The following is a 27,275-nucleotide window of genomic DNA, read 5'->3' on the forward strand; positions in this document are numbered from 1 at the left end:
TCAGGCCAAGAAGAGCCCGCAGTGCTGTGACGCTCTGGTGGACACGACCTGTACTATCCATCCGTGCTTCCTAGAAAAACGCAGTTCCCAAGTGGGGTCCTCCCTTGTGCTCTTCCCCCAGGGGCCAGCCAGGGGCGTGGAGGTCTAGACAGTGGACACACCGGGAAATGGTTTCAGGGGCCACAGCCCCATCCCGATGCACCAGGATCCAGTGGCCAACACGGCTGGTGAAGCCATTTTAACCCAGCGACGTTTCCCTTTTCCAGGGTATTCATGAGCTGGCCACTGAACTGTATCCCAGAGTTGGGCAGGGCTGGCAGGCCCTGGGCCAGGTGCCTACTCTCACTGAGGTTAAGACGTCTTTGGAGGGCCCAGGGGCCTCAGACACTTCCTGGGGAAAGGCCAGCAGCCCTTACGATCTGGTGGCAGGAAGGCAGCCGGCTCCTCCCCAAGTGGGGGACAGAGATTCTGACGCTCTGACTGCCCCCCAGGCCAAGAGGAGAGGCAGCAGGGTCCATGAGGAGGGGAAGAGCAACTTGAAGGTGAAATCACAGAGGCTGGGGCCTCAGGCCCAGCGTGGAGCCTCGGATCACAATTCCCATTTTCCATGGCCTGGGGAGGCAGGTGCTCTGGCCTGGGTGTTGGCCCCAGCGTGGCCACATCATGTCCCCAACAGGGAGCCGGATCAGTCCCAGACTCAAAGCCTTGCTCTCTCAGCAAGCGGGCAGCTTTGGGGAAGCTTCAGGGCTCTGCCAGCCTCAGCTGGCCACCTCACCGCCACCTGCTAGACCAGAGACTCTTTGACCCCTGGGCGCACTGTTTGTCCTGCGGGTGGGGAGGGAGGGACGGCAGCTTCAGAGGGGTTGATGGACGTGAGCCCCATGGCAGGTCCCGTGTCCCCTGTGGAGCCACTCTCCTCACCCTTGCCCTGCGCCCCGCTGTTCTCATTGCTGTGGCCATACAGCTTGCTCATGGTGTTGATGATCAGCCCCTCCTTCTCGGGGGCCCCGTCCCCGCTACCGTCCTGGCTATGGCGGTACATGTAGGACGCCTGCTTCACCGAGCGCTGAAGCAGGTGCCGGCGGTAGGCCCTCTGGATCTTGATGGCACACACCTCTTCGTGCTTCCTCTTGAGGGTGGTGGTGATGGGCTCATAGGAGACCTTGGAGGGGTTGGCTGCCATGAACTTCTCCTCCATGGTCTCCTTGAGGGCGTCCATCTCCCCTGAGTCTCCGAGGACCTCTTTGGTCAGAGCAAAGAGGATGTCCAGGCAGTGGATTTTGTCGCCTGGCACCATGGGCAGGTCCAGCGTGATCAGCTTGATCTTGTTGGGCTTGGCGATCCTCAGCGGCTCCTGCAGGGTGTCCACGAAGTCGGAGAGGCGACTGTAGTCGATGAACTGCGTGGCGTCGGGGTCGAACTTCTCCCACGTCTCGTAGAACATCTCGAAGTCGTCCTCGCTGAGGGGCTCGCCGCTCTCCTCGGTGGCCACGTTGAAGTTCTCGAGGATGATAGCGATGTACATGTTGACCACGATAAGGAAGGAGATGATGATGTAGCTGCAGAAGAAGCAGATGCCCACAGAGGGGTTGCCGCAGTCACCCTTGATGCTGCTGCCCGGGTTCTCCAGGGTGGGGTCACAGTCGGGGGGCCCGCTGTTGAGGATGGGGTTGAGGAGCCCGTCCCAGCCAGCCGACGTGGTGATCTCAAAGAGGCAGATGATGCTGTTGCCGAAGGTCTCAAAGTTGAACATGTCGTCGATGCCCGACTCCTTCTTGACGTAGGCGAAGTTGGACATGCCGAAGATGGAGTAGATGAACATGACCAGGAAGAGCAGCAGCCCGATGTTGAAGAGGGCGGGCAGCGACATCATGAGGGCGAAGAGCAGCGTCCGGATGCCCTTGGCCCCGCGGATCAGCCGCAGGACGCGCCCGATCCGGGCCAGGCGGATCACACGGAACAGCGTGGGGGACACGAAGTATTTCTGGATGAGGTCAGAGAGTGCGAGACCTGCAGGAAGGGAGTGGTGAGGGCTGCTGTCCTAGGGTGGAAGGCTGAGCTGGGGAGAGGGGGGCATGCGGGGCTCAAGGGGGCCTGGCCCGGTGTGCTCAATCCTTGGGGCACAGGCCGGATGGCCTCACCCACTAGTCCAGGCCCTCCCAGGGGCTTGGGGCCAGGGGTTACATCTTTGCCCCAACACAGCTGGATGGAGGTGGGATACGCCAAAGTTGATGGGGTGAGGGTAAGGCCTAGTCCCAAGGCTGTTTGCAGATGCCATAGATGAGTTACTACTGGAAGGACACGCATGTCCGTGTACTTCTCCGTGTGTATGGATGCTGGAACCGTCCTTTTAATTTTTCTCACAGAGCACATGGACACCTGAGTGTGCAAATACTTGTCAGGTAAACGTTCCTTGAGGTATATTCATATGTGTGCAGGTAACGGCTGCCTGTGAGCCCACCCATATGTGCTTTTGTGCATGAAGTGTGAATGGCAGGTGCACACGCACGCGTGTAGGTGTGGCGATGTGTGTAAGCATGCCAGGTGCACGAGCAGCTGTGTGTCCATGAGGACGGGAGCGCCCAGCCTTCCTGAGTGACTCAGCCCAGCCCAGCCCTGCTCACCCGCAATGGACAGGATGACAACCACGAAGTCAAATATGTTCCAGCCGATAGTGAAGTAGTAGTGGCGCAGGGCGAACATCTTGAGCACACACTCCCCCGTGAAGATGATGATGAAGATCATGTTGATGTTGTACAGGATGTCCACCTTCAGCTGGCTCTGGTCGTCCGTCTCCACCATCATGGTGACCATGTTGAGGCAGATGAGGATCATAATCGTGATGTCGAAGACCTGCTTGGTCACGAAGTCGTACACCATGCCCTGGATCTTGTTCTGCAGCACAGGTGGGAGTGTAGGGACACACGGGGGTGCCCAGCAGGGGGAGTGGCCAGGGCACACAGGACACAGACAGGCAGGGGACACAGGGTGATACAAAGCACGAGACAGAAAGGTGTGTTAGGGTTTGTGGTGGTGTTGGCCAGGAAAAGGGGGGCAGACCCATTAGACCAGGCCATTCTATGGGGTCCGTGGGCACCCTCCCTTACTCTGAGACCCTTCCACCTGTCAAGGTCCCCAAGCAGCCCTTCCCCCTTCCCCCAAGCCATTGTCCACTGGAGACGATGTCTGGCCATCCTATTCCTCCCCCTTCTAGGGGCCCCTGCCCCAGAAGCCACCAACTGAGGAGGTGAATGGACATTGGGGGGCTGTGTAGGGCCGGGTGAGGGGTGAACCATAGACTGGAGGTTATCAGGCAGCTTCTGCTCGTGCATGCAGTGCCTTTGCACAGTTACAGAGAGCAGGTGGACCCAGCCTTCCTGCAGGTGAACCCAGCCTCACTCCAGGTAAGTAGCCTGGAGGGCAAAGCGCAGGCTCCATTTTGGCCCATGGGTCCCCTCAGGCGGGAGCCTCATGCAGGCTGCAGGAAGAGGGGCCCAGAGGGCAGTACCTGGGGCCGCGGAATTGGCTTCTGAGGTTTCTTGGAGCCAAGCTTCTTCATGGCATTATAGTATTTCTTCTGTTCCTCCGTCATGAAGATGTCTTTCCCTCCAAAGTATAGTGGGATGGAGCCCGTAAGGTTGGGAGGTCCCCCTTCTCTGCCACCACGATCTCCCTACCTCAGGTATCACCCCTAAAGCAGCCCCTATCCCAGCAGGGGGCCTGGGTGGAAAGGGGGGAGGAGGGCATGGAGGGGACAGAGATGGGGGTTGAGGGAGGGGAGAGGAGGGAGTGACAGAGAAAAGGGAACCTGTGCTGACTCACAGCCTGCTTTGGGCCACTTCCCATCAATATCTAGTTGGGACCCCAGAATGACCTAGAGAGGCAGTTAGCATCACCCTTATTCTATAGATAAGAAAGCCGAGGTTTAGGGAGGCCACACCACTTGTCCAAGGTTGCCCAGTGGGATCTGAGCCAGGCTTGCTGCCTCAGCTGCGTTGCCAGTGGCAGCACGGTGGGTGGTGAGGCGGAGTGTGAGCCATAAAGGGCTGAGTGGACCAAGGACGGGGGGCGGGGCGGTATGGGGAGGCCCAGGGAGGCGGGGCTGGATACTCATCTTCTTTTTCTGCTGGTTGAAGTTGTCGATGATGACGCCGATGAAGAGGTTGAGGGTGAAGAAGGATCCGAAGATGATGAAGATGACGAAATAGAGGTACATGTAGAGGTTCACCTCGTACTGCGGCTGCTCCTCTTGCTGCAGGGGCCACAGGGAAGGACAGGGTACGCTGGGTGGGCTTGGGGACACATGCTGGCTGCTCTGTGCTCTCTGGCCCACTGTGGCAGGAGGGGCCTGGGGCCCAGGGGTGGGCCCATCCACTCCAGAGTCTCAGGAGCTCCCGAGGAGGGGACATGGGGGTAAGGGTGGGGATGGGCAGAATGCACACTGCATCCCTGGTCTGAGTCCTCCCCCTTGGCTCACTCCCTCGCCATATCTCGGCTACCCCCACTCACCTCCCGGGAGTCCACAGCTGCATACATGATGTCCATCCAGCCTTTGAAGGTGGCCTGAGAGAGTGTGGTTGGGTGTGAGGGGAGGAGACTGCCTGCTGCCTCTGTCATCCAACCTGGTCCTCTCCACAGGCCACCTGCCCACAGCCCCACTGGGCAGACATCAGGTAGAGGCCAGAGAGGTCTGGACACTACTTCAGGGACCTGCAGCCTTAGAAGCAGGGTGGGCAGCTCCCTAACAAGGAGTGGCAGTGGGCCCAGGTACAACAAAAGATGGGGCACATCCATCCCAGGTCCCTGCAGGGCTAGGGGGTCACACTTACCACCTGCAGGAGGGAGAGGTAGCCCAGACCCACGTTGTCATAATTGACCTTGACGTTGAGCCAGCGGACCTGTCCTGTGTGCATCAAACTCTCACACTGGGATTTATTGTTGACCTCGGAGATGTCGAACCTCTCGGAGGTGGTGGTGTTGATGCAGTAGTAGAACTTGCCAGCAAACAGATTGACGCCCATGATGCTGAAGATGAGCCAGAAGATGAGGCAGACGAGCAGCACGTTCATGATGGAGGGGATGGCTCCCAGGAGGGCATTCACTACCACCTGGGGGGCCGGGGAGGGAGTCATGGCCAGATCTTCTCCCAGGAAGGTAGAGGAAACCTGGTCTCCTCTGGCTCCCCACCTACACTAACCAGGAGACTAGGAAGGGCTGGGCATGACTGTTCAGGGAAGGCTTCCTGGAGGAGGGCCACTCTGAGCCAGGCCTGGGGAAGTCTGCTGGACTCTATGGTTCCAGGCAAGAGAGCAAAGAGCAGGGTTGGGGACTGTCAGTCTCGTGGTTGGAGAGGGCTCTCTGCTTGGCTGGAGCCATCAGCCCAGAGTTGGGGTGCTGGGTTTCTCTGGAAGCAGTCAGGCCATGGGTCACCAGGCAAGAGACAAACACTCTTTCCTCGGCCCCCATAGGAAACTCAACCCCCGTGACTGGCTCCCTGCTCACCTGCTCACAGCATTGGAGACACAGGAAAGTACAGAAAAGAAGCCACCAGGCCCATTAAAGCAGCTGGGCCCTGGGACCAGAGCCCTGTGCCCCACCAGCCCTGGCCACACAGTCCAATCTCACTATTTCAGACTAAGCCAAATCTGAGAATTGTCTCTTTTCAAGGAGAAGCCCTTTCATGACCTCCAGATGGAGTGGGTGGCACAGACCTGGTGATGCCCAGGGCCTCTATTACTGGCTGGGTCACCAAGCATCTGTGTGGCCATGGGCAGGTCATTTCCCCTCAGAGGGAAGGGGTCCTTCACTCTGGGGCTGGGAAGGCCCAGCACTGGCTGCCCCTTGTGTGAACAGAAGGAGCCACTGGGGATGAGTGCACCCATGGCCTGCAACCAGTGGCTTCTCAGAGGTTTGTCCCTCTGGGGCAGGTCTCGTTCCCAACAGGCCTCCCTTCACTGGGGAAGTCCCATTTGTCTGGCCCAAACACTGTGTTTACCAGTCACTTCCACCCTCAAGGGCCAGAGGGGATCTTTCCAAACTTGCATGACTCCGAGCTCAAGGGCCAGTAGGCTCAGAGCCCTGGGCACAAGTATCTTCCTGCTTGTTTGAGTCTCAGAGCCATGAGGAACCCAGTCTGAGTTGGGAAGAAACACCCAGAAATCCAGACCTGCTTTCGGTCCACCTCTCGCCTCCCTCTCGCCCTACTGGGAACCGCCACAGCCTCTACCGCCCCCCAGTGGCAGCAGAGATGAGCTAAGGAGCAGGACTGTGGGCAGGAATGGGCTCTTGGGCTGGTCCAGGAGGGTGTCTCAGGCCCCCAAACCTGGCCTTCAGCAGGACCATGGGCCGAGCCCTCTGCTTTCCCTGGTGGTGGCCAGAGTATAGACATGTGATCCCTGCACCTTGCCCTGGGGTGGCTGCTCCCCGACCCCCAGTCCCACTCAGAGCCCTCCTCAACACCCACCCTCATGCCCTCGAATCGGGACAGTGCCCTCAGGGGACGCAGGGCACGCAGTGTCCGCAGGGATTTGATGGGTCCCAGCTCTGAGTAGCCCAGCCAGTTGGCCACCAGGCTGATGATGGAGACCTGAAAAGGGAAAGGAGGAGTAGGGTGTCAGGGAGTGCAGGGCCCATCTCCCCCCAAGCCCAGGGACAGAGTCCTTGAGGACAGGTCTGCCCCAGGGGACCTTCCTAGACTCACACCTCTAAGGGGTCTCACCCAGACCCCATCCCTAGTTGGTGGTCCTAGAAATGTCCTAACGCCTATAGGGGCCTGGGCTCCATCTCAGTGATGTCATCAATTAAACAGAGGCCTGTGTGCCCATCAAAGAAGATACAAAGTCCTCCACAAATATTGGCAAGGATGGTAACCCTCCTACCCGCCCCCTTGCCCCTAAGGCTCCCCTTCCCTTCAGGAGAGGGGAGGTCCCCCCAGCTCTTTATTCCCCCTCTTGGGCAGCTGTGTCCACAGGAGCCTGGAGGCCAGTCTCTGCGAGGGCGCACTGATGGGGCGGGGGAGTCTGGCGTGCCATGTGGCCTCGGGCAGCTGCTGCCCCTCGGGCTGGGGCTACCTAAGATCCTTGGCCACCAGGACAGCCTCTGGGCCTGGCCGCGGGCGGCGGCAGACTCACGCCCACGATGAGGAAGTCGAGCCAGCACCAGGCGTTGGTGAAGTACACCTTGAAGCCGTAGGCCACCCACTTAAGCAGCATCTCCAGGATGAAGATGTAGGTGAAGACCTTGTCGGCGTACTCCAGGATGATGCGGATGATGCGCCGCTGCTCGATGTAGATGTCCTCGAAGGCCTGGGGCACCAGCACGGGGTGGCCAGAGCCCGGGAGGCCGGGCAGCAGCCACATCCCACCCCCTGCCTGACGCTGCTGGGGCCCAGGGGACTGGCACGGGGGCCGGCTGGTGGCTTCTCCCAGACTCCCCGTGCCCATCATGGGGATGAGCGAGTTTCCCCGTGGGGATCAGGTGAGTCCCTCTGGGACTCTGGGTTGGAGACTGTCCGGGCTGCACCCCTCCCACGGCGTGGGAAGGAGGGGGCCCGGCGGGCCTGCCTCTGCCTCTGCCCTTGCCCGTCCCCCAGGGCGGCGCCTACCAGGGCCCCACTGCTGAGCAGGATCATGAAGACGATGAAGGTCTCGAACCAGTTGTGCTCAACGATCTTGAAGCAGGCCCTGCGCAGGGTCCACCACATCTTCCCGCGGCCCTGGGAGATGTCCACGTAGAGGCAGGGACAGCGTTGCACACAGGCTGGGGGAGTGAAGGGGACACCACGTCACGAGCCTGGGGGCTGCCTCCAGATGCACATCAGCATGTTCTGGCCACCTCCAGGATGCCCCCTGCAGACCTGCATCTCACTGCCCCCCAGACCCGAGGTCCCCACTTCCAACACCTGGCCTCATGTCCTCTGCTGCTGCTTGGAAATGGGTCCAGCCCCTCCCCTGGAGTGGGGGCTCAGGCCCTCCCTCCACAGTCTACTCCACGCATGTGCCAACGATGGGCACGCAAAGGAAAGACGCGCAGGGGTGTAGGCCACCAGCTCAGGTGCTGTAACCATCACTGTCCCACCGTCTCCCCCTCTGCCCAGGCAGCCTTCACTCTGCACAGCCCGGGCTCTTTGGGCAAAAATGTTTCTCCGGAGCTGTCTCCTGAGGGCTGAGCAGGCCTTTCTCCCCCAAGACACCGCCGAGGAAGATGACAGTCTTAGGGCAGCTTTTCCTGAGGCTTCTTTGTGCTGGGCTCCGGGGAGATTCTGTGTGGCAGCCCTCAGGGCGCTGCCAGCACCCAATGCACACACTTAAGGCTCAGGTCAGGGGCTGGGAGGCACACAGCTCTGACACCCGTGTTGGTGCTGCAGGGCAGGGTAGCCTCAGGGGAGAAGGCCCCACATACTTTTGGTGACCTGCATGTCCCCGAGAGGTCCCCAGGGAGGTCGTGGGCTGGGGGTGCACCAGGTGAGGGGCTTACCCTCAGTGAAGCACTCCTCAGGCTGCTCTCCCTCGGGGTTCTCCTCCACCTGTTCCTCAGCATCCTCCTCGGGGGGCTTGTAGTCCACTGTGCTGCAGACGGAGGAGTTCCCATCGGGGGACTGTGGCAGCTTCTGCAGGGGCCACAGGGTCATGTGACCCCTGGGTCCTCCCACCAGGTGGGGCAGAGGAGGTCAGGGTGGGAGGCCAGAGGGAGAGGAGAAAGAGGGGGTGGATCAGATCCACTCATTCATTCACTCACTCACTCACTCACTCACTCACTCAGCCATGGCCTGTGGAGCCAGCACCGTGGCCCGTGCAGAAGAACCACAGCGGCCAAGGCAGCTGTGGCCCTGCTCTCGTGGCACTTAGATTTGGAGCAGGACAGGGGCGGTGAGGACATGAGGCCTGGGGAGGGGCGGTGAGGATATGAGGAGACATGCGAAGGCCTCAGGTAAGGGAGGAGGCTGGGAGACAAGCAGGCTGGGGGTGGCTGGGAGGCGTGGGAAGGCCTGAGGGGGGCAGCAGAGGAACAGGATGCCTGAAGGTACTTTTGAGGGGGCACGAGTGGAGGTTAGGACCGACCGGGGCTGCCACAACCCCAGATAATAGGCATATGGTGTCCTCAGGCCTGAGACTTCCTGTCCCTAGGGGCTGTTTGGCTGAGGAATCTGGAAAAGAGGGGCAATTTTCCCAGCCGAAGCTCCAGCCTGGGGCCAAGAGAACCCATGGGAGTGGAGCGGGGTGGGGGAGGCTGGTTGTCTGACCTGGTCAGGCCTCCCCCCACCTCCTCCAGGTGCTCCCTCGGCAAGCTCCCCAGCCCCAGACTCCCCTCTTCAAGGGGACCCCGTCATGGTGGGGGGTGAGGCCCTGAAGAGGAAGATGGGAGAGGGCAGCTGGAGGCCGTTCTGAATCCAGAACGGTCCAGAAAACCAAGGGAGTCCTTGTGTCCAGTTGACAGAAAGGGAAACTGAGACACTGGACAACAGGGCAGCCAGGGCAGCCACGGAGCCGATTGCTCCGCCCACGTGCCCCCACTCCCACAATGCCCCTTGGAGCCCTACTTTCCCCCTTTAGAGAGTGCCCCTGAGCCGTGGCCCTGGGCGTTCTCCAGCCCTCCCCCACCCCTGCTCCTCATACCGAGGCCCAGTCTGTGCCATAGATCCCTGGGTATTTATAGCTTGGCAGGCACTCGGCCCCCTGGAAAGTCAGCGTGCCACATATTTGGGGGAAATAAGAAGTCAAGAACTTTCAGGGCAAAGTTCATTCAGGCTCCGATGCCCAGGGCCTAGAGGGTGGAGGTGGGCAGGGGGCCTGACCCTAGCTTATGCTAGTCCTCCTGCCAGGGATGAGGGGGGGTGCGAGGCTCGGATCAGCTTCCCCGGGAGGCCCAGGCAAGGCCTCAGCTTCAGCCTGAGCTTCTGGGAGTGACTACCAGTCCCTCACCACCCTGGCAGGGGAGGAGAAGGAGGAGGGGACATCTCAGCCAAGCAGCAGGCCCCCTGCAGGGCTGGGCAGGTGGGTCAGGGCTCCTGCTGAGGTTCTCTGTTCTCCAAGTACCCAACCTCACTGGCCCAACACACCTCTCCTCAGAGTCCCCAGCCCAACCTGGCACTTTGGCCCACACTGGGGGGTAAGCGACCAGCCTCAGGTGGGGTCTAAACAGAAATAGGTAACAAGGGCAAGAACCCAGAGTGGGCTAAAGAGAGGCCCCTAGGGTTCCAGCCCTGGAGTAGAGGCGGCACTGGCAAGAACACCTGTCCAAGAGTGCCACCTGCTGGTGAGCGGGGCCCAGATGGGCTGAAGGGAGCAGACTAGGGTATTAGGGCAGCCAGGACAGGTCATAATAATCTTGTTAATAACATTAATAACAGTCACCATTTACAGAGAGTTCACTATGTGCTTTACACACATCATCTCATCTAATGCCTCCACAATGACACACTCCTATTTTACAGATGGAGACATGGAGGCTTAGAGGCTTGTCTAAGGTCACACAAAAATGTGAAGCCGTGTCTATCTGACCTCTGACCCCCCGAGCCAGGCTCTGCGACGAGCTCACCTTGACATCCTCAGGCTCCGAGAAGGTGTCAGTCTCCTCCTCCGTCGGCATCTCCAGGTCAGACTCTTCGGAGGCGATGGGCACGTGGATGGTCAGGTAGGGGTTGTTGATGAAGTTGAGGTGATCCAGTTCAATGCCGGGGGTGGGCCCATCAGCCAGGCCCACGTGGTTCAGGATGTGATTGTCCTTCAGGTCCTTGTCACCCTCCTCAGGAGGTGGTTCCTTCTTTGCCTCGTCCTCGGGGGCACTCTCCCCGGCCTCCCCGGCCTCCCCGGCCTCCACGGCCTCCCCGAGCCTCCCAATGCGGAGAATGATCTCCTTGGGGCTCAGGATCTTGCCGTGCACCAGCCCCAGCAGGAAGGCTTTGGCGAAGCTGATGCCCCACTTGATGCGCCCGATGGCGATCTGCAGGTTGTTCATCTCGCCATCCTCGTCTGGGGCTGCCAGGCTGTCGGCGCTGAAGGAACTCAGCAGCAGGGCCAAGAAGAGATTCAGGACCTGGGGAGCAGGGGTTGGGGGAGCCTCGGCTCAGCCTCTGGGCCCCTGAGGGTGCCACCTTCAGCCAGCATGAGGGTCTTTAGGCCTCCAGGTCAGACCTACTCCATGTTGAGCATTTAAAAGGAATCCTCACAACTGCTCATGGGGGTGAGGAATGTTACTATCATCCCCATTTGGCAGGTTAGGAAACTGAGGCTTGGGCACAGGATAGGACTCTGCTGACCAAGGCTGAGGCAGGGCTTGAGGAGGCCCACTGGGTGACAGGGACTCTTTCCGTGATGTTGTCCTCCACCTCACTGCCAGGGGATGCAGGGCCAAGCACAGCATGCATGTTCTTCCAGGACTTACTGAGAACCTAAATCTTTTGAGCCACCTTTTCTTTTCTGATAAGTGGGATTTTAATAGGCCCTATACTCCCAGTGCCAGATACATGTCCCCTATTCTTCTGGAAGGGGCATTTGACCCCTTTTAAGAGGTTACTGGTCTACCCCCGGCCACTGTCAACCTTATTTTCCAGTGGACATGCATTTACGGAGCCCCCCCCAGTGCTCACAGGAGACAGTGGCCTGAGGGAGTCCCAGCCTGATAGAGACAGACATTTGATCAGAAAAATCATATGCAGCAGGTTTGCATGGCAGGGGAGACAGGCATGGAGGCTTTGAGACCATGCTGCTTGGCTTGAGTCCCAGTTTACTAGCTGTGTGTCCTGAGGAAAGTCATACCGCTGCTCTGTGCCTCGGTTTCCTCATCTGTATAATGGGGATGATTCCAGTCCCTACCTCCTCGCATTGCGGTGAGCCCACAGTAGGTGCTCAAAACATGTTGTCTGTTATGTGCGATGCTGGAAGGCAGGGCCAGGTTCTTTCTCTCGGGCCTTGGGAAGGGACTGGGAGCCTGCACATGTGTATCTGCTACCCTGGCCCATCTTCTCCACATGCTCCTCACTGTCTGACTTTCACCAGTGTCCTCCAAGGACTTTTGTCATTGTCTTAACCATCATATTAACATAATATCTTAAAAATATATATGTTGTGTATCATATATATGCTCTCCCTGGGGGAATATGCTGCGGGGATTCTGCCCCATCTCTATGGCCCAGCTATTTTTCTGCCTTTGCCCCCAACCAAAATTTACTGGTCTTTTTTTCCCTCTCTTGGGGGGAGGCATCTAGTTGCCAGAAACACATCTGAGATGGGAATTAGCTGCTCTCTGGGTCAGCAGGGTTTGCACACGGCTCCTGCCTGGGACAGAAATAGCCTCCTCAGGCAAGGCGGGGGGCAGGGGGCTGGTGGGGAGGCGGATGGACGTCATGCTCCCCCAGGGGCTTGAGGGGTGGGTTACCTATGACCTAGTCACTTCCTCTTCTTTATAGGAACTCAGAGGAAGCGCTCAAGTGCCATGGATGCAGGGGACACGGGTGCCCACACTCCCTGGCAGGGTGCCCCGTGTCCTCTGCAGACACCTGCTTCCATGAGCCTGGGGGAGGGGGGAGGGGCGGGGACAGTGCCCAAGGAGCTGACATTGCCACCTCCTCGGCTGCTCCACGCCGTCTGAGCAAAGTGGAAGAACCACAGACCTGGGCTGGAGGAGGGTGTCAGCCGTGTGCGTGTGTGTGTGTGTGTGTGTGTGTGTGTGTGTGTGTGTGTGTGTGAGACATGCACACAGAGGCAGGGCAGTGCAGGGATCTGGACTCGAGCCGACAGTTTCGGTTCGTAGGTCACTAATTGACCTCCCTGGGCCTTTGCTTCCTAATCTGCCAGGTAGCCAGGAGGGCCCAGAGCGCTCCGAATGCTGGCTGAATGTAGACAGAGGTCGCCGCCCTTGCTGGCGTGGGTGTCAGCGATCTCCTCACTGCGGTTATTGATGGCGTTATTGTTACTGGCATTTCGTAGACCCAGGTTCTAGTCCAGGCTCAGTGTTTCACTAGCTGTGTGGTTCTGGGCAGTGCGGCCTCAGAGCACAGGGCCAACATTACCCGCCTTACATGGCTGTCATTAACAATAATGCAAATAAAGCCCTTCACGCAGGGCCCTGGCCCCGGCAGGAGCCTAGTACTGGGGACTGTGATGCCTGCGGCGGGTCTCTATACCACGCACGCCTGTGACATTTGAACTCCTCTGGCCTCAGGGGCCAAGCGCTTTGCTAAGCGTTTAGACGTGTGTCATGTAACCCTCAGGACCACCCAGTGAAGTAGGTCACCACCATTAACACCCCCATTTTCCAGATGATATATATTGAGGCCAGATAGGTTAATAACTTGCTCAAGGTTTCCCAGTTAGTGGTGACAAAGTAGGGGCTTGAAATGATTTGGGGTTTGCACACATACAGCCAGAACCCCCTGCAGACCCTCTCCGTCACCCCAGGTCCTTAAACTTACGTTCACAAACTGCTACTCAGAGACTGCTGCCTGCATCCTAATCCTGCCCCAGAGTTCTGCCCAGACATCTTCCCTCTCTCTCCCCACTCCCCAAGACCACCCTCCCAGGGACAGCCTGCCTGGGGTCTCCTGTCTAGTTGTCCCTAGTGGTTGGAGGCTTCATCCTAGGGTCTCCTCCTCAGCTGAGGTGACAACCCCCCCACCAATCTGCTCCTGCCCCCAGACGGAGCTCAGCGATATCTGAGAAGCTCTGACCTAGCAGCCCAAGGATTCCACAGGCCTTTGCTGAACGTGGAGACGTGTCTTCCCCACCCCCCCATTGCCCAGGGCAGTGTCCGTCACCACAGGGGGCAGCTGAGCACAGCACTCTTGGTAGGACTGACCCCCACCCCATGCAGAGAAGGGGAGGAGCTGGGGTGGACAGGGCGAGGATAGATGCCTGCCAGGCCCTAGCCACAGAAATGCTGGTCAGCTGGTCCACAGCCCCACGGCTTGTTTCTCATCGGCCCCTGCACCCGTCCCCTGCACCAGCCCCACAAGCCAAGCCCTGAGCCACAGTAAATGGCAGGTTGGATGCAGGTTGTGCCATCTCTGGATTCTCCCAACACCTGATTCCCAGGTACAGAGGAAGGTGAGAGGGTGCTAGAAGGCCAAGAGACCCAGGGGCTTGGGATGCCAATTCCACACTGTGCCTTCACTGTCACCTTCACTCCTGCCAGCCACCCTGTAAGGTACCTACTGTTGTTCTTTCATGTAAACTTAGAGAACCCAGCCAACCAGAGAGCAGTAATTGGTTCAAGGTCATGCAGATGGCAGAGGAGCTGGGGCTGGCACTTGGATCTACCTGATTCCAGTTATTACGTTACTTTACCCAAAACACTAGGTTTCAGCAACACTCACAGTGTGGTCCCTGGGCCTGCGGCAGCAGCATCACCAGAGCTTCTTAGAAACACAGATTCCCAGGCCCCCAGCCCAGAGCTGCTGAATCAGACTGGGGTGGGGGGCAGGAATCTAGGTTCTAAGAAACTCCTAAGAGATTCTTAAGCAGGTTGAGGTTTGAGAACCATTGGATTAAACCACAAAAAATTGCCATTTTGAGGGGAACAAAAGAAAAAACAAACAATTGGGACTACATCAAACTAAAAATTTTTTGCACAGCAAAAGAAACCATTAACAAAACAAAAAGACAACCTACTGAATGGAAGAAGATATTTGCCAGTGATACATCTTATAAGGGGTTACTTTCCAAAATTTATAAAGAACTCATGGAACTCAACACCAAAAAAACCAACCCAATTGAAAAATGGGCAAAGGACCTGAATAGACACTTCTCCAAAGAGGACACACAGATGGCCAATAGACATATGAAAAGATGCTCAGCATCACTAATCATCAGAGAGATGCAAATTAAAACCATAATGAGATACCACCTCACACCTGTCAGAATGGCTGTCATCAATAAATCCACAAACAACAAGTGTTGGAGAGGGTGTGGGGAAAAGGGAACCCTTATGCACTGCTGGTGGGAATGCAGACTGGTGCAGCCACTAGGGCAAACAGTATGGAGGGTCCTCAGAAAATTATGACCCAGCTTTTCCACTTCTGTGTATCTACCTGAAGAAACCTAAAATACTAATTTGAAAGAATATAGGTACTTCTATGTTCACTGCAGTGTTATTTACAATAGCCAAGATGTGGAAGCAACCCAAGTGCCCATCAATAGAGGAGTGGATTAAAAAGTGTGGTATGTATATACAATGGAATATTACTCAGCCATAAACAAGAATGAAATCTTACCATTTTCGACAGCATGCACAGACCTAGAGGGTATTATGCTAAGTGAAATAAGTCAGTCAGGAAAAAACAAATACCATATGATTTCACTTATATGTGGAATCTAAAGAACAAAATAAATGAACAAACAGCACTGAACAGACTCATAGATGCACAGAGAACAGACTGATGGTTGCCAGAGGGGAAGGGTATTAGGAGACAGGGTGAAAGAGGTGAAGTGATTAAGAAGTACTAATTGGTGGTTACAAAATAGTCACGGGGATGTAAAGTACAGCATAGGGAATATAGTCAATAATATTTATCTATAGTACCAGGTGGGTACTGGAAATATCAGGGGGAACACTTTATAAAGTATATGGTTGTCTAACCACTATCCTGCACACCTGAAACTAATACAAAATAATATCAAATATAAATTGTAATTGAAAAATGAAACTAAAGAAAAAAAATGCCATTTTGGGGGGCTGAGGGGGCAGGTAGAAAAGAGCCATGTATCAGTTATTTCATACAGTTCAACCTCACAGTAGAAGGGCCCTTGACTAATAGCCCGACTCAAAGGAAATAAAGGAGATAAAGGAATGGACCATGGCTGGGACACTTGGGTTTCCTGGGCAAGGGTGGGGGAGCTACCCAGCCAGCCGCACTCACCACTAGGTTGCCGATGACCATGACCATGAGAAAGACAGTGAGGCACATGGCCTGGCCCGCCACCTCCATGCAGTCCCACATGGTCTCGATCCACTCGCCGCACAGGATGCGGAAGATGATGAGGAAGGAGTGGAAGAAGTCGTGCATGTGCCAGCGCGGCAGGCTGCAGTCCGAGGCGATCTTGCACACGCACTCCTTGTAGCTCTTGCCGAACAGCTGCATGCCCACCACGGCGAAGATGAACACTATGATGGCCAGCACCAGGGTCAGGTTGCCCAGCGCCCCCACTGAGTTGCCGATGATCTTGATGAGCATGTTCAGTGTGGGCCACGACTTCGCCAGCTTGAAGACCCGCAGCTGCCAGGGGGAGGAGGGCCGGGGAAAATGAGGCCTAGGGACCCCTGGCCCAGCCCAAGGGAGCCCCTTCTTTAGGAGAAAGAATAATCTCGAACAACTTGATTCCCCATCCTGAGAGATTGGAGGCCTCAGTTTGCCTCTCTGCTAAATGGGAACACTCATAAACTACCACTGTGCTCCTCATGTATTCAAAAGGAAAAAAAAAGTCCTTACCTGTTAAAGATACAGATAAAGTATTTACAAGTGAAATTACAGGTTGGGATTTGCTTTAACATACTCCCCTCCACAAAAAGTGGGGGACAGATGAAACAAGAACAGTAGACTATTGATGGCTGTTGAAGCTGGGTGATGGGTACAAAGGTTTATTACACTTTATACTTTTGTGGCTGCATGAAAGGTCCCATAATAAAGTTTAAAAAAATAATAAAAGTGCTCCCATGGGGTGGTGGAAAGGACGCTAATTCAGAGTTCCAATTCCACTACTAAAGTGCTTCCCCAATCTTAGCTTTCAGATCTGTAGTATGGCCAAAGTCCCCGTTCCAAGGCCACTCAAGGTCACTAGGGGTCAAGCTCCTGGGGCTGTCATTTTGGCCCCCAGCAGCCCTGTGTGAAATGGGAGGGACTCCCTTTCTCCCCATTTTCAGTAAGAAAATCCCCACCCTGGCCCTCCTCAGCCCCGGCCCTGGGGCTCACGCACCAGACGGAAGGAGCGCAGCACCGACAGCCCCTGCACGTTGGCCAGGCCCAGTTCCACCAGGCTGAGGGTGACGATAATGCTGTCAAAGACGTTCCAGCCCTGCTGGAAGTACTCGTAGGGGTCCATGGCGATGAGCTTCAGCACCATCTCTGCTGTGAAGATGCCTGTGAAGACCTGTGGGGTGGGGGACGGTCCCGTCACAGAGGCCCTGGGAACACAGGGCCTTGGGAGTCTCCTACCTGACTCCCACCTCCTGGCAGAGCCTGTGGGTCCCAATAACCCCGAGGGGGCGGGTAATGGTACTCACGGCCCGTGAGTGTGTATGTGAGTGAGGAGTGGGGTGGCCACTCTACCGGGCAGATGGAGACCACCCAGAGACCTGGGGCCATCCGTTTCTGGCCGTGTGACCGTGGGCCAGCCCTTAGCTTCTTGGGGCCTCGCCCACTCATAAGGAGAGTTAACACTCACAGAGCGCTTGGCGGTTCCCATGATACCCTCACTGGCATGCCGGTTTCTATGCAGTTGAGAGGGATTATCACACCCGTCTCAGGGAAAAGGAAGTTGAGGCTGAGGGAGGCCAGCGAAAGCTCTTGGTCATGCCGCCCACATGGGATGAGTCAAGTCTCAAACCTGCTTGATTCAGCCTCCTGTTTCTACGCCCTACAGTCTCTCTGCCCTCATTGGCGGGGGGTGGGGTGGGGTGGGGTGGGGGAGCAGGACCCAGCAAATCTTGGTGGACTAGGAAGTCTAGGGCAGGGGCCAAAAGGGGGTAAAGTTGGGGGCAATGAGAAGGCCAAAGCCGCCTTCTCCTCACCCCCCAACACAACCCTCTACATGGAGCCTGAGGGCTGCAGAGCCCCTGAAAGCTCCCTAGACACGGCCCCCCTCCTGCCTAGCACCAGCTGCCCTGGGTCCACAGCCTGCTCTGGCACATACTGAGCCCCACCCAGGAGCTGTCCCTGGCCATAGCAGGTGCCCAGACAGCAGCAGAATGTGGGCAGGGGGTGGGCAGGCGGTGGGCCGGCCCCATCACGTACACCCCAGCAGCTGCACCAAGTCCAGAGCACGCCCCAGCCCCTCAGCCTAGCCCGGCCGCGGCTGCCTCGGGCATGTCCAAGGAACAGACCTGCCTGCCTCACAGGCTGGGGAGCCCAGGGTCTGATTCCCTTGCTACCCACCCAGTTTTCATCCTGCCCCAGGCCTTAAATCTTATTCTCCTTAAGCCCCCCCACGTCCCTCAGCATAGGGAGAGCATCTTGCCCATTTGCCATCCTGGAAAAATTGGAAGGGAATTGAGAAAGGTGGGGCGGGGCTGGAGGAGGAGGCAGCTTTTTCCCTTTGTCAGGCTCCACCGTGGCTGGCAACGAGGTGATAATGCTCCTAATGGGTAGGGATAAGCAGGCGGATCAGTGTGTGTCAACAATAGTGGAGCAGGAGGGCTGCAGAGAGTAGCAGGCCTGGCCACGCTGGAGCAGTGGTAGAGGGCAGGGGGCCTGAGGGTTGGTGGACTATGCCCTGGGGCCTCCAGGGTGAGCTGGGGCCTCTTGGGCCTGGGTGCCCATGGCTATATGCCTCACTTCCAGGTCCCTCAGTCCCTCTTGGGCCCACAACAACCTCAAAAAGTAAAAGGACTTGTCTCATAGTCCCCCCACCTCCATGCCCCAACTCCCTCATCTCTGCATCCAAGGCACAGCCTGGACTCCAGATCCCTTGGAGTCCTGATCTTAAGGATTCCAGCACCTTGTCCCCATTCTCTCTGCCCCCAACTACCCTGAAACTCAAATACCACATCCCATGGATCACCCCATGTACCTCCCTTGTACATCAACTCATGCCCCCCACATGCTGGGAAAATAACCCCAGCCTGTCCACATATGCCCCCAATAGTGCTCCATATTTCCACACAGTCCAGACGGCCCCATCGAGCCCTGTGTCCTGTCCCCTGTCCTGCCTGGGAATGACTGCCTCTCCCTTGTCCCCTCCCTACCAGGTTGCCCACAGTGAGCACGTGGTCAAATTCGTCTGTCATGGGGTAATGCTCCATGGCCATGAAGAGGGTGTTGAGCACGATGCAGATGGTGATGCCCAGGTCCACGAAGGGGTCCATGACGATCAGGTGGATGATGTTCTTGAACTTCACCCATGGGGCGCAGCAGTTCCATATGAGCACTTTGTGGGCGCACTTGTACCACCATGGTGGGCATTTCTGGTGGGCCTCTTCCAGCTCTGGGAGTAGGGTGGAAGCAAACACGTGATGTGGATTCCCCTCTCAGGTGCTACCTTCCTCCACCTAGATATTTGGGAACCCCCCTCCCAAGCCCTGCTGCTTAGATTGCCACATCTCAAACCCACCCCTCAGGGCCACCTCTCAGTGCATCACCCTCTAGACTCTGGCCCCCCAAAGACCCACCCCTTAGTGACTTTACCCCACACCCCTTCTCTCAATGGGCTATTTCCACCTTTGCCTTCTTGACACACCCCACAAAGCCCTGCCCCTCAGTGACTCCCACTCCTGCTAGTGGCCCAGGGCTATGATCCCACATCCTGCTCTGGCCTTGCCAAGGGTCTCCAGTGAGTGGTGGGAGGTTGCTGCTGGGGATTGGGTCCCAGTTTCACCTGTGGCTGGCCAATGCCACTGGGGAGCAGACTGGGATCCTTCTGTGGGCTTTTTCTCACGTTGGCAGTAATGTTGGCCCCTCTAGATTGTCCCCATCCAGCCTGTCCTTTCCCACCAGAGTGCCTTTCTGGAAATATCCCCTGTTCTTGCCACTCTAGCTCTAAAGCCTATAAGGCCCATGGATGAAGCTGCTTCTCCTCCTGGACTTCCAGGCCTGTGCTGCCTATGGGAATCCTCAGGCTAGGCATGAGCTCATTTAATTACCACCAGAAATGTATAAGGTAAGTGCTACTAGTGCCTCCCACCTCACACAGCAGGAAAGGGGACTGGAGTGAGGGCAGTCCCAAGGACACCTGGATTTGGTGCATGATTAGGACACCCCCACAAGGAGTTAGCAACCTGGACCTCTCTTAAAGGCTGTACATTCTAGTCTGACCTTAAGAGCCCCACCCCACCCCCAACCTGGGTGCTATTGCAGGTGTTACTGCCAAAACTTCTCACATCCACCCAGCAAGGGCAGTGTTGAGTGATCTCAGCCACCTCTGCCCAGCATTCCCTGGGGCATTCTCTGGCAGGGCACACAGATACCTGCATGCCTGTCATATAAGGTCAGGTGAGATGGTGCCCTCTAGAGGTCTGCAAAGTCCTCTGGGACCTCCAAGTCCCTCCTGGCACAAGGCAAGTGGCCTGGGAAGGGAACCAGATCTCTTCTATGACAGATTTCCTTCCTTCCTTCTCTCGCCCTTTCTCTTTTCTTCCCTTCCTCCCTCCCTCCCTATACCCCTGTGTTTCTCCCCATTCATTAATCTTTCAGCCCAGCCAGCCAGCCATCATCTGTCCATCATCCTTCCATCCATTTGTGCGTATCTACCTACCCTCTCTTCATTACCTCCTCCTAACCTCCTCCTGAGACTTGGGGAGCAGCTTGGGGATCTGAGGGAGTCTGTGACTCTACCTGGGCAGAGTCTGACCTTTGGCCTTTAGCTTCTACTCAGAAGACATCTGAGGAGCAGGATCTCCAGTTTCCGGAACTTGGGGCCTTCCTGGTTAGTGTTATTGTCCTGTCCTCCATCGCCTTGGCAGCCCCCGGGGCCCTCCCGGAAGCCCCCATTTCCCGTAGCAGCCTGGCCTTGCAGCCAGCTCTGTGGCAGGGTAAGCCAGGACTATATTTACCATGGCCATTTCTTCGATGCCAATATTAAGTTACTGTCCTTCTGAAGCTGGGCCCAGCCAGCCCCACCCCACCTCCTCAGGAGCCCGAGTGGCCTGGTGAGCAGGGCACGCGGTGTAGGATGGGCATGGGGGTGCCGGGCACTCACCTTCCATAGCATCTGAGAGGCCGCTGTCTGCGCTGCAGCTCGGCCTCGGGGGCCCCTTCTCCGCTGGTGACGTGTCCAGGCTGCCATTGCAGTCTTTGCCGTGGGCCGGGTCACCATCTGCCTCCCCATCTTCCAGAGCCTGGGCAGCCTTGGCCTGTGGACCAGCAGGGTGATGGGCATGAAGTCCATTTCTGAGCCAGAAGGATGGACTAATTGCCTTTTAGAGCTTCCTCACGAACCCTTTAGGATGGGAGCCTCTTCTCAGCCTGCACTGAGCCTAGTGCAGGTGAGAGGACAACTGCAATGGTGGCCCAAAGTGACTGAGGGTCCTCATCCCTGAAGACCCTCCGCTCTCTGAAGCCTTGACTGAGCCTGAACCTCATGAGATGATACGACAGCGAGCACTGCTCCCTGGGTCCTCATCAGGACCCGCTCCTCTCTTGACATGGACCCATATTCTGCCCAGAAGGAATCACAAAATCATAGATATTTAAGCTGGAAGGCTACTTCTGATTCCTTGTTACATACAGGGAAACTGAGGCACAGAGCTACAAAATACTCTTTCTCTGCCTGGATGTCTCCCATCTGACCAAAGCCCCCAGCCTGGGGCCTCTGCTCCCCCTGCCTCGGATCCCCCACCCCTTCCTCTCCCTCACCCTCAGCCTGCCTGGGGGAACCCAGGCTGAGGGGCGGGGAGATCCCTGGGTCCTCGGCCTCCTCTCTCTGAGTCCAGACCTTCTCCATCTCCTCCTGGTGCTTCTTGAATTTTTCCAGCATCTGCTGAAACTCCTCTTCTCTCTCCTGATCCTCAGCCAGAGTGGCCTCGTTCTGCTCAGCATACGCCATGGCTACCACCGCCAGGATCAGATTGATGAGGTAGAAGGAGCCCAGGAAGATGATGACCACAAAGAAGAGCATGTAGGTCTTGCCAGCTGCTCGGAGGGTCTGGGAGCAGGGGCAGAAAGGAAGTAACCGCATGGCACCCTGCCCGCTTTCACTCACCACCCCCTCCACGCGCCCGTTGTCCAGGTGTGTAAACAGAGGCAGGGGCTGGTCATCCTCGGCAGGCTAAACCACCTTCTGGGAAGCTCCAGATGTATACTCGGGACCCAGACTTTCCTGGTCCCCTGGCTCAGAGGGCCTTGAGGACCCCAGAGAGCCTTGAGGACCCCAGCCAGACATGGTGAGATCAGAGAGCCAGGATAAGAAATGGTGAACGTGGGCTTTGGGGTCAGTTTAAATCCTAGCTTTGCGATGGTGCCTGATGTCTAACAAGAGCTCAACAAAGAGCAGTTATTATTATTATTACTACTTTCATTAACATCACCAGTGCTAGAAACATCACCGGGGACCTGAAGGCTCTGTCGCTCGAGACTTAGCTGGCCTCTTCTGCAAATGGCAGGAGCTAAATAATTGTGTGGGTACAGCTGAATTTCTAAGCTGCCCTGCTGGTTACTGCAGGGACTGGGGGTCTGTGCCAGGCTCAGATCTCAGCAAAGATGCGGAAGGAAGAAGAGGCTGTGGCTCAGATGTGGGCAGGTACCCAATGTTGGGGGGCTCTAAGAACCTGTCTGTGTGTAGGGGCACTGAGGGGTCCCACAGGTGAGACGGCCCTGCTGGGGGGCCTGCCAGGCAATGAAGAGGTTGTGGGAATGCAGGGAGGTGGTTCCAGGGCTGGAGAACAGGGCGGGGGCAGCCGTACCAGCTGGAAGAGGTTCTCCCAGTAGTCCTGTGTCATGAGGCGGAAGAGAGACAGGAAGGCCCAGCTGAAGGTGTCATAGCTGGTGTAGCCGTAGTTGGGGTTCCGCCCGGCCTTTATGCACTCGTAACCCTCGGGGCAGCGCCTGGGGATGGTATGGGGCTGGTTTTAGGGATGAAGGAGAGCCCCAACTGGGGGGCAGATAGGGGGGCCCCAAGGGGAAAAAATCCTTCAGTTCTGCCTGAGTCCCGAAAACGGGAAAGTGTTCCAGCCACACCTGTAGGTTCTCCTTACATTCCCTCCCCCCGCCCCAGGTCCTTGGCCCCAATCAGCCTCCATTTTCCCACTCCCCTGGGGCACCTTTTCCCATCGCCCAGCATCACTCACCCAGCGTCACTGCTGTTCCCACAGAGCAGGGCATCGAGGGCACCCTCCAGGTAATAGAAGTTCCCTTTGGGAGTCGTAGGCCACAAAGGAAACATGTCACCACATGAACACACTGTGGGCATGTGTACCCACTGCACACTTGGGTGGACCACACCAAGTGGATTCTCTCTGGGTACCCCTCCCCCTCCTTTAGGGACAACCCCACGTCCTAAAGTCTCTGGGTAGATACACTACAGGGCGCTCAGCTCCAAGCGGTGTCAGCTCAGTGCCTAGTGTGGCTGCATAGTCGGAACGCAGCAGGGTGCAGAGAGGCGGGGGGACCTGGTAGGTGTGTGCACGGGGCTGCCATGTACCCCCGCAGGGCCCCTGACTGAGGGCTGAGGCTGGGGGCCGGGGGAGGCTGGACTCCAGGGTACCAAGCTGAATTTGCCAGAAGGCATTGTGTAGACTAATGGTGGCCATGTGAGAACATGTGTTTCGTGTGTATGAGTATGTAGATAGGATGTGGGTGTGTGAGTGCCTGGTGGTGGCCCTGCCAGGGAGTGAGTAGGTTAAGGAATAGGGAACATGGAACGTTGCTTTTTATAGTGGAAGCGTTAGGATTTTCAAAGCAATTTGTCATTTGCTGTCACATTAACCCTTTGAGAAAGGTGTTATCTCAGTTTTACAGGTGAGGACTCTGAAGGTTAGGGTTGCCCAAGCATTTATCTCACAGGGGGCTGTGCTCTCAGGGCTGGGACTGGTCCCACTGGCCGTCCAGCCTCCCTTCTTACCTTCATCATTGATGTAAGCATCCCAATCAAAGGTATAGTTGCTGGCCCGGCTCTCCTGGCTGTTCCAGGTGTCATTGCCATACCACGTGTCATTGCTGTACCATGTATCATTGCCATACCACATATCATTGTCATACCACGTGGTGTTGGTGTCGTTGAAGGGTGGGGGCCACCGCACACACTTCTGCCGCAGATTTCCCATGAAGAGCTGCAGCCCCACCAGGGCAAAGACACTCAGGCAGAAGACGGTGAGGATCATCACATCTGAGAGCTTTTTCACCGACTGGATCAGGGCCCCCACAATGGTCTTCAGCCCTGACCATAGGGTGGGTAAGAGCATGGACGGGGGAGCAGGCGGGGCGGCAACTCGCTCCTTTATCCCTCCAAGCCTCTGCCTACTCCATCTTCTTCAAGACTTGACCCACTAGGAACACCACTTCCCTGAAGCCTTCCCAAACTAGCCCGCCCTTCTCTGATCACATCCTAAATCAGGAGCCTTCGAATGGCCACAGAATCTCAGCCACTAGAAGAATGGACTATAAAGACTTCACAGGCTGCTGCCTGACTAATAGTGCAACACACACACACAGTGGAGCTTAATAAATGTTGCTAGGTAGGCATTCCCAAAGTGTGTTCCACAGAACACTAATCTCCCAAGCTGTGCCGTTAAAAGGGGCATGGGGGGTTTCAATGTTTGGGAAAGGCCGAGCCGTATGTTCCGCTCTAGGAGAGTCACCTGTAAGGTCATCTTATCTAAGGCTTTGACAAATGCTCTAGAAACAAGCAAAAACTTTAATACCATATGCCCTTAACTTACTTGGTCACAGAGCCCCATTCTTTTTAATGCCTGTTAACCCCCACGGAATATCGGGGTTCACTCTGAGAAGCTCTAGGCTGACTTTGCTCGACCATTGCATTCTGCCCCTTTGGACAGACAAAGGCATAAATAACTCATGGAATTTCGGGAACCCATTCCTTTCATTTATGGAAGAGCCACAACTTCCCTTGAGCCTAATTGTAGTGTCTCTCGCTTCCGTGTTAGTTTATTTCCTTTTCTATCCTGGCATAGACAAGAGATGCTCAGCAGTCTCCTTATAAAAACCCGAGCTCCAAGGATGCTTGGAGTGTGGCATCAAGAAAAGGAGTTGTGGCCTTGGCTCCGTGGCCAACATGAGGTCTTCGGTAAGCACTTCCCCTTTTGGGGACTCTTGGTGTCTCCTTTCCAAACTGCAGTGCAAGGGCTTTGGTCTAGAGGAAAACTAAGGTACTTTCTAGAATCAAGACTGAACAATTTCCCCTCCTCCCAGAGCCTGCTCTCCATAAATCATCTTTCTCTCCTTTAATGAACCTTCTCCAGTTTCTCCGCACGCTTTTCTGAGGGTCTGGATGATCTGGATTCTATTTATTTCCTGCTTCTTGATGTATTACTTTGGCATTGCCCGGCCCCATGGCTCAGGGGGCAAGCAGTGTGTTCCCTACGGAGCCCTCAGGGCCGGGACTTTCCACACTGATCCCTGTGTATCTCAGCTGGAGGTCGCTGCTTTGCCAAGTCTGATTATTTTATTTAACATACACGCCATGTACCCGGCAGAGTTCTCAGTACCTTATCGACTATTAAAGCATTTAATCCTCGTAACAACCGCATGCATAGCACTATTATTATCCACATTTTACAGACACTGAGGCACAGACAGGTTAAACCACTTGCCCAATGTCAAAATTAGGAAGTGGTGGAAGTGAGAACTGAGCACAGGCAGGCTGGCTCCAGAGTCTGTGTTCTATGCTGCCTCCTGCATGGGGCCCCTTCTCCTTTCTGGCCCTGGGAGCCCCTCTGTGCCCAAGTTTGGTGTGTGTTCTACACACATGGCCTGGGAGTCTTATGACTCTGGGTAAGGCTCCTGGAACTTGAGTATCGGGTTCTGGGCCTGGGCCTGGGCCTGGGGGTGGGGGTGGGGGTGGGGGTGGGGAGCTGTTGACCTGGGTAAAGGGTCCCTGCACCTTCCCAGTACCTGGGATGACTGTGATGGTTTTCAGGGCCCGCAGTACCCGGAACGTTCTCAGGGCTGAGATGTTGCCTAAGTCCACAAACTCTGTCAGGTACCTAGGTGGAGGGTGGGGTGGGGTGAGGGCTGTGTCAGAGCCAGGGGTGGGTGAGAGGGTAGAAATCAGGAATCCTTGTAATTGGGGTTCCCACGGGGGGTTGGGAGCAGAGCAATACCCCAAAGTTCCTATTGGAGCCTAAGAGTTGGAAAAGAGTGCAGGAGATTTGCTGGGGAGTGGGGTGGCTTCCCAGTGGGTGAGGGCCCTGCAGTCCAACCCTCTGAGAGGCTCAGTTGCTCCACTGCTCTTGCTGAGGCCTGGCCCTCTCCGCTCCCCTCCTTAGCCTGGGGACACCCTGGCCCCTGCTCACGCCATCATGATGACGCTGAAGTCCAGCCAGTTCCAGGGGTCCCGGAGGAATGTGAAGTCATCAATGCAGAAGCCTCGGGACAGCATCTTGATGAGGGATTCAAAGGTGTAGATCCCTGTGAAGGTGTACCTGGCGGGAGAGGGCCGGCCAGGGCCCAGCGCGTCACGCCTGGGCAGGGGTGTGGGTGGCAACGATGGACCTCCCAGGAGGGAGGCGAACAGAAAGGAAATATGCCACCCTGGGGCTGAAGCATGGGTGACAGTGACAGTTTGTGCCACCCTTGGGGCTTAAGGTGTTGATGGGGTGACAGTGACAGTATGTGGCTCCCTGGAACACAGTCCTCACCACCTGGGATGGCTGGTGTCCCGGGGGCAGGGCCGTCGGGGATGGAGGTGGGCGGGGGGGGGAGGGGAAGAGAGACTTACTCCACGTTCTTGGACCAGGGGGGCGGCTCACTCATGGTCATGAACACGCAGTTGGTCAGGATGGTGATCATGATGAACATGCTGAACAGCGTTGGGGGAGGGTCAAGGAAAGTGAGGGAGCAGGTGGGGAGGGGAGGTGGACAGAGGGCCTCCTGGCTCCGAGCACCCCGCTTTGCTTGTCCCTACGCCGCCCCGCCTCTCCCCCGCCCCGTGCTCCCCCGCTCGGGCAGGATATGAGTGGATGAGCACCTTGATGGCGCCTCGCCTGACGATGTTGAAGGGGCTCAGCAGGTAGAGGGCGGGCGTGGCGGAGAAGCGGAAGATCGCCTTGCCCTTGTTGAGCACGATGAAGGTCTGCGGGGAGAGAGCTGTGAGGCCTGGGCACGGGGACGCAGGAGGGCGGCTCAGACAGGCGGAGGGAACCCTCCCAGGCCCCAACCTTCTTGTCACTGTAGTAGGGGTCCAGGTCCTCCAAGGGGATGCCGATGACCTCCGGCGGGGGGTCCCCATAGATAAGGGGCAGGCTCTTGCCAGCCTCCAGGTCGCTTCGCGGCTTCCGTTCGGGCTCGTCGATCTCCATCTCCTTGTTGCGCTGCTGCCGGGCGGCCTCCTCCACCGCCCGCTGTTCTATGGCTGCCAGGGACTCCTGGGTGAAGGGGCGCAGGCTGTGGGGGCCCACGGGCACCACGGTGGGCAGAGACGGGCGGGCCATCCTTGCATCCTGGGCTCAGGGGCCAG

General features: G+C 56.8%; 1 protein-coding gene across 1 annotated transcript; it reads right to left on the minus strand.

The window, feature by feature from the left end:
- Positions 1-784: 784 nt before the first annotated feature.
- On the minus strand, positions 785-27,249 carry SCN4A (sodium voltage-gated channel alpha subunit 4). The gene is made up of 24 exons (XM_016205084.2): positions 26,977-27,249; positions 26,773-26,891; positions 26,538-26,627; positions 26,113-26,241; positions 25,712-25,803; positions 23,703-24,017; positions 22,930-22,993; positions 22,546-22,687; positions 21,579-21,788; positions 20,844-20,997; positions 18,895-19,133; positions 16,908-17,081; positions 15,854-16,210; positions 10,537-11,034; positions 8,476-8,608; positions 7,604-7,758; positions 7,131-7,304; positions 6,464-6,586; positions 4,830-5,108; positions 4,510-4,563; positions 4,115-4,252; positions 3,509-3,613; positions 2,625-2,895; positions 785-2,010 (listed from the first exon to the last, which is right to left on the minus strand). The coding sequence occupies exons 1-24, from the start codon at positions 27,247-27,249 to the stop codon at positions 785-787; spliced, it is 5,514 nt and encodes a 1,837-aa protein (XP_016060570.2).
- Positions 27,250-27,275: the final 26 nt, after the last annotated feature.

Source organism: Miniopterus natalensis, chromosome 17 (genome assembly GCF_054644295.1).
Source record: "Miniopterus natalensis isolate mMinNat1 chromosome 17, mMinNat1.hap1, whole genome shotgun sequence".
In the NCBI taxonomy this organism is placed as follows: Eukaryota; Metazoa; Chordata; class Mammalia; order Chiroptera; family Miniopteridae; genus Miniopterus; species Miniopterus natalensis.